Genomic DNA, 13,823 nt, shown 5'->3' on the forward strand with positions numbered 1-13,823 from the left:
TTCGATGCACATTGGCTGTAAAATAATAAATGTCTTTAGGAAAAACTGCATAAATCCATCCGCACATAAGTAAATCCTCCTTGAGCCTGGCAAACTAGCAGCTATGATGAAGGAGTGTGAGTTTGAGCTCGCCACACACAGATATTGGATATTTGAGCAGACACAAACACCAGCATGCACAAAAGCACCAAGGTAGCATCTGGAGGTGCCGGAGTACACATCCCAGCTGTTTTCCTGGTCGCCCATTATCCGAGTGTACGATGGCGAGCCACCAATAGGGCCCACGGGGAATCATCTAGCACCTCTCCATCCTCATCAACACATAAGCTTCAGCGCCCAAATTAAACTGATTAGCTGCAACAATGACTGAGCAGAAACTGAGCACGAGCAGAAGGGAGGGGGCGCTGTGAGGCAGCAGGAACTGGAGTTTCTGCTCCTGTGTGCTGCTCAGTTTTAAACACGAAGAGCTACGACTTTAGCAGATCACAGCCATTGTTGGGATTGTGGCTTTGTCACAACACCATTTAGCTGATGAGAAGAGAGCACTTTCAATGCCAAGGGCAAAAGTGTTGGGTCCAGTCACAGGCTTTAAATTAAGCTTTGACGGCGCAGACAAACTCAGGCATCCTGTCCCATCCCACTAGGCCGCTCTGATACCGACAGCTAGTCCTCTAATAGCACCTTTTCCTGCTCTCACACAGCCGTTACACCCAAATTATACCTTTGGCTTCACAGGAAAAAAAACATCACTTCTATGCAAGCCTACCATCTCTCTCTCTTTTTTTACATCCCTCGCCAATCATCTCTGCATTCATGTCACCCGTCTGCACATTTACATTAATATCAAGATCCTTCCCAGCCATCAGAAAGATGCTGAAAAGTAGGGTTAAACACAAGGTTTTTCTGCTCTAGTGAGGTTGAGAAATGAGTGTAATCAAACACAACATGAGCTAAAGAAGACGCAGATGTCAAAAACAGGAAATTCAGCAAGCGTAAAGGGAGGAAGGGGAATTGGTTTTGCATTTCATCCGATGCAGTTACCGTTAGTCTAAACTTTAATTAAAAAACTTCTTCAGGGGCTCCGTTTATTATATCTTTGGTGTTAAACTGGTGAAACTCGTCTCAGGGCATCTGTAAAATGAAAAGAAAAAGATTCTTGTCTCTCCCGCTTTTCTTTAACACAGCCAGTTAATCTACTTGTGCCAATGAAACTAAATTTAATTACAGGTTATTGATTTCTAGTTTTATTCATAGCCGTGATGACACACGGTCAGGAAAGGAGAGGGCAAGCTGAGGGGTGACAGAAGCTGTGATATCGATGAGAAATTCATTTATTATTACAAAATGATATTTACTGCTAATCTGAAGTGTTGAGTCAAAAGAAAACTGTGTTTTCAAATCAAATTAATCATTTTAAATGGTAATCTAGATTTTGAAAGCATTCACTGGAGAATCAGCCCCTCTAAATCTGAGGCCATGGTCTTGATTCGTAAAAGGGTAGAATGCCTTCTCCGGGTCAGGGACGTGGTCCCGCCAAGTGGAAGAGTTTAAGGATCTCGGGGTCTTGTTCACCAGTCAGGGAAAGCTGGAGCGTGAGATCGATAGGCGGATTGGTGCTGCATTTGCAGTGATGCGGACGTTGTACCGGTCTGTCGTGGTGAAGAGAGAGCTGAGCCAGAAGGCGAAGCTCTCGATTTACCGGTCGATCTACGTTCCTACCCTCACCTATGGTCATGAGCTTTGGGTAGTGACCGAAAGAATGAGGTGGCGGATACAAGCGGCTGAAATTAGTTTTCTCTGCAGGGTGTCTGGGCTCTCCCGTAGAGATAGGGTGAGCAGCTCGGTCATCCAGGAGGGGCTTGGAGTAGACCCGCTGCTCCTCCACGTCGAGAGGAGCTAGCTGAGGTGGCTCGGGCATCTGATTAGGATGCCTCCTGGACGCCGTCCTGGTGAGGTTTTCTGGGCACGTCTAACTGGGATGAGACCCAAAGGGAGACCCAGGACACGCTGGAGGGACTATTCTCTCTGCTGGCCAGGGAACACCTTAAGATGCCCCCAGCGGAGCTGGCCCAAGTGGCTGAGCAGAGGGAAGTCTGGGCCTCCCTGCCTAGGCTGCTGCCCTCACGACCCGACTCTGCACAAGCGGCGACGTCAGACCCAAACCGTAACCTGGTGAAGTCTTCTTCTGTGCTTTAGATGTTGTTATGGGTTCTTTTGTTTATGAATCTCTTTAGGAGGGGGCATGATGCGTAGCATTTAGAATACTTTCACATTCTTTATGCTTTCATAAACCTTTGAAGGCTTATGCATCTCTGTCAGCCTGGCCCAATGCCACATAATGCCTCGTTAAAAGCAGATATTTCTCAACTCTATTTTTCTTTATGCCTGATGTATTGCTATGAAAACGACAATGGATGCATCTATGGAGACATTTTTAATTTAAAATCGACATAACGTTTGCGACTGGCCAAAGTTTTATTCGAGTCATCTGTACTCGTACTCAGGGTACTGACTGGGAGTGGGCGATGGGGTAAGTGCTATGTTTGGCATGCAGCTGAGGCGCCTTAGGGCTGTCTCTGCTACCAGTTTGTCTGAGCATATCATTCTTCTCACTTACATGAAAAACATCAGTAGCTCTAAATTTAGGCCCTTCTGTTTCCCCCCAGTTAGCCTGTGGGGGTTATGTTTGTGCAACTCAGAGAAAAGCTTCAATGTTTGAATTTTTAAATAGATTAAAATCTTTTCAGATATTTCAGATGAACATTGTTGTGTGATTATCTCACTGCAGCACATGCAGTCTTTCACCTGCCCGCAGCAGAATGAAGAGGGGCACAGAAACCGCTGTGGCTGTGTGGTTTCAACTCTACTCAACTCTGAAGCCATCTCCTTTGAACATGCTTCCAGCTCTGGGTTTGGAAACCTGGAGCCAGGAGAAAGCTCTGTGACTGAAGCCCAACGTTCAGACTCCATCCCTGCGTAATTACACAGCACGGATATCAGGTTAGCTTGTTCTGTTGCAGAGAGTCAAGGATGTGCCTCCCTGTGTGAGACGCCAGGGTGTAAAGCTGGGCAGGGGAGGCTTAGAATGGCTTATTTGCTTCAGGATATTATATGCCAGCGACTGAGCCCCAGTTATCTATCACACACAACAACGGTGATGCATAAAATACTGTTTTCCAGGTTTACTGCAGCTATATTAAGGCCTATAATTAGTCTGAATCTGTACATTTTACATTTGTTTTGGTCTGCAGTAGAATGTGAGGCAAGAACCTGCAGAATGAAGATGTCAGTATTCAAACTCGGCACTCGGACGTGAGGAGCTCTTCAGCCGAGTCACTGCTGCGTGGCAGAGCAGCAAAGCAAATAGGGAAGAATTAGTGCAGAGTGTAAAAGCCTGGTGAGGAAATCACGCACAAGTCCTTGATTCAAAGCCATTTCCCAAATAACAATCTTATCTAAGTCAATTTTATCATCTGTCCAAGACAGATGGATCTGTTACACCCATTAAAAATAAATAAAAGCACACAAAACTGATTAAATAGATTAATTTTGCCTTTTACTGTCTTTTTATTCTAATGCCTCCTCCCTTTTTGCACTTTCCGTCAAACATTTTAATTTCTCTCCTCCTTTCAAAGGATGTTTACACTCTCTGTCCTCTTTCCCCTGCAACCCTTTGTCAGTTTGGATGTTTGATGGTTTTCACCTGCCCGCTGCCCACAACTATTCTGCTCTGACTCACTGCTGACGGCCTGTTCTATCGACAGCATGGTGCTGCTGCTGCTGATGGAGTTGTGGGAGTGGGTACATCATAACGTTTCTTTCGGGCACAAGGATGTGTAACTTTTAACAAAAAGGCTGCAGAACTGAATTTGTGCAAGTGACTCAGTTTGGATCTTGAAACAGGAGATCTGGAAGTGTTTTGGAGGACGTTTGTGTTCCTTTATGTGAATTTCAGTTTTTTATTTTCAGAAAAAAGAAATAAGCCATAAGTTTGGAAATGTGGTTCATATCTGGTACATGTCCTTGAATTGTGAGTCAGTCTCACAGAGAAATCCTGCAGCCTTTCATTTTAGTTTGAATTGTACTTAAAACGAAAGACTTCTGGCAAAAGAAAAAAAAAACAACAACATTGTTTTAGATGCTGCTGCATACCTGAGCGTTGTGCCTGTGTGAGCTTAGAGTAGACGACATCAGCTGACTCAATCAGGGTTTTGCTGGTTTGGATCATCTAGAAGAAAAAAGGGACATTGCGTTCATGTGCATTGTGTCTCAACGTCACACAACAACTTCTCTGAAAGCTTCTAGCAGTTGTGTAGCCATGAAACGGAGGGCAGCACAAAAACAGAGATGCACTCAAATCCCTGGTGATCGGAAAACACCGTCTGCTTACATGTTGATACAAATTATTTTAAAATATAGATTTTTTTTTAAAGTGCATAAAGTTTAGCTAAAGTTTGTATCAGCAGGTCAGAGTGGCACTACAATCCTAAATCAGTATTACCCAGCAAAACCGAAATCTGTGCATAATTCTAGGAAAGCTACATGTCAATAAACTATGGGACTGGTATCAAATGGAAGTCCATCCATCCATCCATCCATTGTCTGAACCCGCTTTGTCCACGTAGGGTCGTGGGGGGGCTGGTGCCTATCTCCAGCGGTCAACGGGCAATCAGGCGGGGTACACCCTGGACAGATAGCCAGTCCATCGCAGGGCAGCACAGAGACACACAGGACAAACAATCATGCACACACACCTAAGGACAATTTAGACAAACCAATCAACCTAACAGTCATGTTTTTGGACTGTGGGAGGAAGCCGGAGTACCCGGAGAGAACCCACGCATGCACAGGGAGAACATGCAAACTCCATGCAGAAAGATCCCAGGCTGGGAAGCGAACCCAGGACCTTCTTGCTGCAAGGCAACAGCCCTAACCACTGCACAGCCAAATGGAAATGAAATCATTATCAAACGATTTCTTTAGGCTAATTTGTGGATTTGTGTTTTTTGTGAGCGAGCCAGAGAGAATTCATAAAGCATCTCTCCATTTTATTAGACAACACACACGTCTGTTTGTGTAAAACCAGTCTGTGGGCAGAATAACGGTGTTTCACAATGTTTCCTCTATAAACTGTTTCATTTAACTAAAGCAAACCGGTTTAGTAAAGGGAAGTAAAATATCAGTTTTTCAAGGAAGTATTGGAATGGTATTGCTTTCCATCCCCTCTCCTCCATAGGCTTGTCCATGGTAATTCTTAAGAGCTCATCACATTGTTTAAAAAGGTACCAGACACAATTAAGCTCATTAAAATGTGTTTCTCCTTACTGAGTAATTGGACCTTCACCAAATTAGCTTTTTGTGAGAACAGATTCTCTCAGATGTTGCAACAAACCATGTTAATTCCACTAGAAGGTGAACAGAGGCAGACATTTGACTTCAGACCTGGACAATGTTTGGTGTGCTGCACACACATCATCCAATAGAGCTGATCGGGAGCAGTTGGATGAGTGCTGCAGCACAAAGGAGGAGGATAATTAAGTTTCAGTCTCCTGTGGGAGACAGAAAGTCGACTGTCACCCTGCGTGCATGAGCGTGTTCATGCAAACTTCTTTCCTCCAGCCCCGCTCTTCCTGTGAGAGGTGGTTCTTCTACTTAAGATCCAAAGTCAACAATTTGCCATCTGATGTTTTGTTTTGCAAGGGGTCATAATGTTTGTTGGCAATAACCCACACGCACGATACTGAGAACACAGACTTCACACTGATATCCTACAGAACGGGTCTGGTGTTGGCAGCGATGAAGTCAGCTTAACCTAATAAGCTTCACATGCATGTACACACACACACACACACACACACTCAGCCCTCTGTTCTTCAACAGTGAGTGTGACAGCAGGAAGCATACACTCTGCTGCTCTGCCCCAGTATCGAATACAAAGCATCATGCTAGACCATATAATTCCTATTAAATAAGTATAATATATTATATTATATCCTTAAATTTCACTCTGAAAAAGATACACTTTCTATTTTACGTGACAAATTAAAAAAATGGAAAATAATGTAAGTATACAGAAGAAAATGTCATTGCTTTTTTTGTGCTTTATGTGGTGTTGTTAAAATAAACTAAGATAAACTGGCATATAGGCCTGTTTGTCAGTCCTGATCCCGAAAAACATTATAAAGCCAGCACCGTAGAAATATGCAGAGTTGACATGAGCAGCATCGAAGCTGCGCCCTAACAACTGCCTCGTGACACCAACTCACACAAGACCTCTCCAAACGATGAGCTCTGGAGTGGAAAACCTGTAGATAACTCGTTTCTGACGTGTCCAAGTGTCAAATAGTGACAACTATGCCGTTTTCTACATGAGAAGGCCAGATGGCGAGGAACATGTGTATTTATGCAATGAGTAGCTGCATTTTGACAGATTGATGGGTCAATTACTGCTGGTGGTTCGGGTCATGTCAAGGAGCGTTGTAATATTTGTCCAGCTCGGTGAGTGCTCATCATGTGTTTAACAGTTTGGGATTTATATAAGAAAAAGGAAAAGGATCTGCTTTGGCAGCTCAGTGGAGCTAAATAAAACATGGGTGTTTCACATCAACAGATGTGTATCTAAACCAGGTTTATCTCAAGTGTTTACTGAAAGCAAAGCTTCAGTTAAATCGCATAACCAAGCTGACGCTGTGTGATAACAATTTTTACTTATTTGCATTATTGTTGAACTTTTTAATGCAATAAAGTTAAAGTCACAAGCTGGAGAAGCTAAAGTGAGAATTAAAAGAAAGCTGCAGGGTTTGGGCAGCATCTGTGCACACATCACTCATTTAAAACACGAAGCAGTCCTACGCGGTGACATATGGTGCACCATGCAGTGTGAAAAAAACACTGGGTGTGTTTACATTAAAATACAAGCTGAAGTGAAGCTGTCTGGCCTGTGCAACAGTCTGTGCACTGCTGCGTGCACAGTCCAAGCAGCAGATAGACACAGGGTGTAAAACAGATTAAACCTGATCAGTGTGTACAGAGCTAATGAGTTCAGATGCTAGTGGAGATGTGCTGCTCTCACTGCAGTCATCCTTCTAAACACTATAAGTCACAGTAATGAGAGAACATTACAACCACTCAGTGGGACTGATACTAGTAGATTTACAAGAAGCACATTTATCATCAGAACCATAGACAGTAACATAAGGCAGGAGTTGAGGCCAACACAAGTTAGTTTAGTCTAGATTTGGGTCCCCCCCCACCCCCCCCACCCACCCAATGTAAACCTGACCTGACGTGTTTAAACCTTTTGCCACATGGGCCAAAAAGTTAAAAGAACTTGTGGAGCTTTTTATTTTAGAAATGCAGAAAACTATTGGGATTTTTTAAAACTTGCTTAACAACAAAGATGGCAAAAAATATTTTATGAAAAGAATAAAGTATTGTGATTGTTCTTTTCTTAGAATAGCGAGCTGTAAATCTAAAGCACCAAGAAGGTTCGGTTTGCCTAATTAAAGGTGCGGTTCACCGAAAAAAAATTTTTTCTTATTATAATTTGTCACGGAGTTTTTCATGCTGGCCAAACATGAAAATAGTCTCCTACACCCATCTCCTGCATCAGCTTCTGATAGAAAACAGACGGTGAAACTAGGATTTATAAATCCTGACAGATCTACGTCCCACTGTCACTTAGATGTGGTGGTGTAGTGGTTATGGAATCAGGTTGACATGTAGTTTCAACTAATGGGACTTTAACTTTACCTTTCTCAGTGGCCTAGTGGTAGAGTGTCCGCCCTGAGACTGGGAGATCAGGGGTTCGATTCCTGGTCGGGTCATACCAAAGACTTTGAAAAAATGGGACCCAATGCCTCCCTGCTTGACACTCAGCATTACGGGGTTGGATTGGGGGGGTTAAACCACCAAACATTTCCCGAGCGCGGCTGTGTCTGCAGCTCACCGCTCCCCCAGGGGATGGGTCAAATGCGGATAACAAATTTCTCATCCATCTTGGCTCGTGACGGGGAGGGCTGCTGTCGGTTTAGCGTCCAGGAAACCGCAGAGGCTTCGACTAGTAGAAGCTAACTGTTAGCATTAGCAACTCTACCTTAATCTATATCTATCTATATCCTGTATCTATATATATATATAGTGTGTGTGTGTGTGTGTGTGTACGTGCATGTGAAGCTTATTAGGTTAAGCTGACTTCATGGCTGCCAACACCAGACCCGTTCTGTAGAATATCAGTGTGACATCTGATGTTCTCAATGTTAAATAATAAATATAATACATAATTATTAAATAATAAATTATAATATTTGAACATTATTCAATATTTATTTATTCAACATTATTAAAAAATATATATTTTTGTTAACATTAACAAAACGTTGAGAATGAACCAAGTTGGAAGAAAAACAAGATCAACAAGCAAAGACGATTGAACATATAATACTAGATATTTAATAAATTCTGTTAATTAAAATTCAAATAATAAAACTATTTAGATTTAAGTAATGAGTCTGATACCCCAGAACAGATGTATTTCCAGCTATCCCCTTACATCCAGCTGCATTACTGAGACGTCTGTCTGAACTCAGTTCTGAGACGTTCACTACCCTCCTTCCCGTGTGTGTGCTGACGGTTTACCATGTCATAGGCATTCAGCACTTTGCGCAAGAGCTCTGGGACTGGTCCCTGGGCCTCCATAGTGGGGTAGGTCTCACTCAGATCCACCGTTACCCTCAGAGATCGCTCACTGTTCATCAGCCAGGTGGAAACGGTCAGAATACACTGCTTCATGTTGGCTGCAGGAGTCAGGCCGCAGAGCTCCTTGAAGGACACCATGGCATTCTGGGAAGAAAACACACAAAACAGGAAGCTACAGTAAGTTCTGGTGTGTCTATCAAAGACACATGTTCAAATTGGGATCATGTTATGAAATATGAGTCATAGTTATGATGAAACTGTGACTTTCCAGTTGGATGTTTTTTTCTTGTGAATGTAGAATTATGCCTCATCCAGAATCAGTTTATTCATCTGTTGACTAAAAGGCAAAACTTCTGCTCCCACTGATTCATCTCCTCGTTTCTTTCTCCATCCATAGATGCAGAAAGCATTAAAAATGAAAACGTCATAAACTTGTAGATTTCTCCTTCTGGATAATTAAATCTCAGCATCGACATGTCTGAGTTAAATTCAGTTCCTACCCATAGATCGTATTCATAACCAGGGACAGCTGAGGCTCAGTTAGCTGCACAGGTCTGCTAACATTTGCACATCATGTCTTTGAGCTAAACTTAACCCCAAATGTCTCCCTGCAGGTGTCTTTCATTTTAAAGCTATATTGCATGAGTCATGATAAGTAGCTCTACAATCCCCTCAGATATTAAAAAAGGAATGCTGATTTGGATTTATTAAATCTGAAAATGTAATTCATTTAACTGGTGAAACACTATCAATACCACACAAGCCATCTATCTAATGTAGATCTTTGTGTGTATGTACACTATATCTGTCCAGTTGCAGTTTGCTCTGCTAAATTTTGCTTCATCTCAAGTGTGCTCGAAGCCCAGCTCCCTGTTTCACTCATCACAAATCCTTTGCCAGGGTAATTTTCAGTCCACAAATGCAGCTTGTCTTGGTTTTAAATCTTAGCCGCCCTTATCAATATGCAACTGTCAGCATGAGAAACTGGTAACCACGCTGGAGCTTGGGTACGGAGTAAAAAGCAAAGAAAGAGCTAAAGCAAACATAGGGTAGCAGTGGTTAGCACTGTTGCCTCGCAGCACGAAGGTTGCAGGTTCGAAACTTGACTGCGGCCTTTCTGCGTGGAGTTGCGTGTTCTCCCCATGCATGTGTGGGTTTCCTCCGGGTACTCCGGTTTCCCCCACAGATCACAACACGCCCTGTAGGCTATATATTGTAAGTCGCTTAGGATAAAAGCGTCTGCTAAATGAATAAATATAAACATAAACATAATCCAGAAATGCAGCCTGGGGATGATGACGTGAACTAAGACCCTGTTAGAAACACAGATAATTTGCATGAAGGACAACAGAAGAAGATCCAAGAAATAATTGTATATCCAGTATTACAGAGTACAGGCTAGAGAGGTATTAGGGGTTCAGTTCATTACTCAGTAATGTTCTGGGTGAGAAGCTGTTATATCCCTGGGCTAGACCTTCAGGCTAAAAGAAAAACCCCTCATACCTTTGAGGATGTGCTGTTACTATGAGGCACGGCCTTCTTATAGACAAAGAGTGTGGCTAGGAAAAAGAGCATCAGTATTCAGAACCTCACACACACTTTATACGTCCTGGACACAGCTACAGGATAAAACAACACGCTGAGGCTCTGGATTAAATCCACCGTGTGTGTGTGTGCGTGTGTGTGTGTGTGTGTGCGTGCGTGCGTGCGTGCGTGTGTGTGTGTGTGTATGTGCGTGAGTGTGCGTGAGTGTGCGTACGTGCGCGCGCGTTCTGGTTGCCGGTGTCTCAGCAGGGTATGGAGTTATTACAGCGCCTTGAATAAATTCCTGCGTGTATGTGACCACATGCATAAGTATTATTTGATAATGATTGTGAAATAAAAGCCACGCTGTCTCCAGATCACAGCGTTACAAAACCCCACAAGAGGGAGACTTGTGTTTTTAATTACTCCCTTCCCCCCACTTTATTCCTCTTCCAACTTTCCCCAAATGAGGGCTCAGTGTCCGGTTACAGCTCTGCTGTTTCTGTTTGCCCAGCTTCTTCCTGACTCTCATTCTGCTTTTGTCTCTCCATCTCTGTCTCCCTCTCTTCCTTTCCAGCTTGCAGCTCTAATGTGTCAATGATGGCACTGAAACGTTTCAGCAAATAAAATCAAACTCCAGCCTGGCTTCACTCCTCTATCTCTATTCACACTTTACAGGCTTCACTGGGCGCGCTTGACTACTGCAAAAGCAATTGATCCACTGTCTTTATCCACATATGAAACATGGAAATCTATCACACACACCCATTTGTCTGTGCTTACAGACTCCAACTGTCTTTCCTAATAGCTAAATGTGGCCCTATTTATTTTATTATTCAAAGCAGATCCCATGGAAGCATTGCTGTTTGAGGGGGGAAAGTCTTTACAAAGCTTCCAGAGGATAAAATACAAACAGAACTTCCACAGAAAAGCATGAATGAGAATTACTTTTATGACATGAGCATAAAAATCTGAAAGTGGTCCTGTTGGCATCTATTTAGTAGTTGGGAAGCCAGCAGGTTAAAAGCTTTCATGTTTGCTTCTGTTTGCTGTTTGGTTTCACAGGTGCCTCCATATCCAGGACACAAGCATGCACGCACGCTACCTCTACAAAGTCTTCAGAACTGTCTTTTATTTTTACATTTAAAAGGGAACAGGCCTTTTTTGCATTTATTCATACCCTTTGTGACAATTTCAGAGCCTTCATTTATCTCATGAACTTTTATCTTCATTTCAAAAAGACAAATTAGCATTTCAAACCTGAGGAAAATGAGGCCTGGTGAGCGTTTATTGCCTCCAGTATTATTTGATCAGGTTAACGCAGACTCATATTCAATCCCCAAACGCCATTTTTCAAACAGGCCCACAGATTAAATTCTGAGGCCAATCGTTATCTGAGATGATTTATAGCTCAGATTAGACTCGTATCTGTGACAGAAGCAGGACTGTGATTAATTCCAAATTTTGCATGACTTAATTGATTGCCATTTTACAGAAGCCACAATGTCTAATTTGGTAATTTTATTGGACTATCAGACATTTCTTATCCATCATTTTTAGACCTTCTAGAATAAAAGAGATTATGACAAATTAGACGGATCCTTTGGAGGCTTTTCAAAATTCCAAATTAATCAAATATATTATTCTAAAAATATTAAAGCATACATATCTTTATAAATGCAATGAACAATATTTTGTCTTTTGAATAAACATAATAACATTGGAACATTTACTTTTCTAGAGTAGGAGTTATTTTTAACTAGATCCTTAACCCTCCCACTGTCCTAATGTGTGACCCCGCTAGGAAAGTTGACCGCTGAGCAGGAATGACGGTTTATCCCTTGAGGTCCATGTGGCAGGGGTGGGGTGGTGCTCACTCCTCACCCCACCTCACCCCTGCCACATGGACCCAAGGGATAAACCATCAATCCTGCTCAACGGTCAACTTTCCTCGTGGGGTCACCCATTAGGACAGTGGGAGGGTTAAGATACATCAACACTAAGTGCTTACTTATTCATCTGTTTATGTTTTTAGAGATTTTATCATATAAAAAAAAGATTGTTGAACCATGGCCTCTGACTGTAGGCACAGTAGGCAGTTTTGCTTGCTTTTAGCACCCCCTAGTGTCTGTTAGTAGAACCAAAAGTGAAACTTATCTCCTTTCTTTGCGTTCGTATTTTAAAACCTTAATCTAGCAGCTGAAATGTCTCCCCAGCCTTCATTAGTTTCTACAAGAGTGATTCATAACTAAGTTAAACAAATCAGCTGTGTTCAAGATCTAAAACATGCAGGAAACGTGTAAGAAGTAGACTGCATCACCAGGTATGTAAAAACCAGACCGGCAGTCTGACGTTGCAGAAAATGATAAAAAACATGACAAAGTTGCAAAGTGTGGCTTTAACCTGATGCCTGTAGAGCTTTAGACGGTGTTCTGTGTCTTTTTGTTTTAATTTCTTTAGAATTGAGCACAATATGTTGATTATATGATCATTCAATGAACTTCTAATTGTCATGCAAACTTATCAAAGAAATTGAGTCTTAAAGTATCTGGTGACTCGCTGAATTTAACTCAGCATTCCATATAATGTGTTTAATCGTATGTAATCTATTAATAATATTCCAAGGGGGCATTAATTTTCCCCACAAATGTCACCATGTATAGTTTTGTTACCTTTAAAGGATTTTCTTACATTTTTTTCAAACATCATCTTATATATAGAGGATGGATTTCTCAGTGCTTATAGTTGTCTATGAGTGATAAAACCATAAAACAGACATAATTTAAGTTTTAACTCCATATTTAGACTAAACTAGATTAAAACAATAACTTCTTTTGCCAGTTTGAGTATTTGTTTTTAAAGTGCAGAAATTACAAATCATATTAGCTCATTTAAAAATGTTTTAGTGTTCCACAAAGTGCCTTGCAACACAGTCCTGTGCACTGACTCGTACCTGTCCATCTTTAATTATTAGACTATTAATAATAGGGACGTCCCGTTTTGATATCGATGTCAGAAGTTTATCGATATCGGCCCAAAAACACTGTATCGGATTACATCGGACTGCATCAAAAATCTCAGGTTTAAGCAGTCTGTTAAGGTTCACATTTTTGTAACCAATTGTTAAAATAAAATGTCCTTTTTTTCATAATTACAGTTGCTGACTTTTTTTTATCTGATTGAGTAATATCATTTGATCAAGCCTTTCATACACCCACACTACGAAATAGGTAAAAGTATGTGTGATTTGTGCTGATGTCGTATCGGATTTCGATTTCGATTTCGGTGTTGGTCAATACTGAAGGCTGCAATATCGGTATCGTATCGAAAGTGAAAAAATTGTATCAGGACATCCCTAATTAATAAAAGTCACAACTGTACAGCAGTGCCACGTTATCATCATAAACTATTATCACAGCATGATTAAGGACAACTGAACATCTAAAACAATCTAAAGCACATCATGTTGGGAAGATTTATGCTAAATGATGAAGTTGCCCCCCTCTGGAGGTGCTTGGGTTGCCTCGGGGGGTGGACTGCTGGCGGTTGTGAGTGAGGCCCCTTGGGGATCTTGGCGGCGGCCATGGGTCACTGCCTGGCGG

At 41.9% G+C, this 13,823-nt stretch overlaps 1 protein-coding gene across 1 annotated transcript in view; it reads right to left on the reverse strand.

Moving 5' to 3' along the window:
• The window catches only part of plcl5 (phospholipase C like 5), a 109,122-nt gene that overhangs the window by 14,118 nt on the left and 81,181 nt on the right, over positions 1–13,823 (reverse strand). The window contains exons 3-4 of the mRNA XM_015948648.3: positions 8,638–8,841; positions 4,153–4,228 (exon numbers count right to left, since the gene is read on the reverse strand). Coding sequence (XP_015804134.1) covers positions 4,153–4,228; positions 8,638–8,841 — 280 coding nt within the window. The remainder of the gene's footprint in view (positions 1–4,152; positions 4,229–8,637; positions 8,842–13,823) is intronic.

This window comes from Nothobranchius furzeri, chromosome 5, assembly GCF_043380555.1.
Source record: "Nothobranchius furzeri strain GRZ-AD chromosome 5, NfurGRZ-RIMD1, whole genome shotgun sequence".
Taxonomy (NCBI): Eukaryota; Metazoa; Chordata; class Actinopteri; order Cyprinodontiformes; family Nothobranchiidae; genus Nothobranchius; species Nothobranchius furzeri.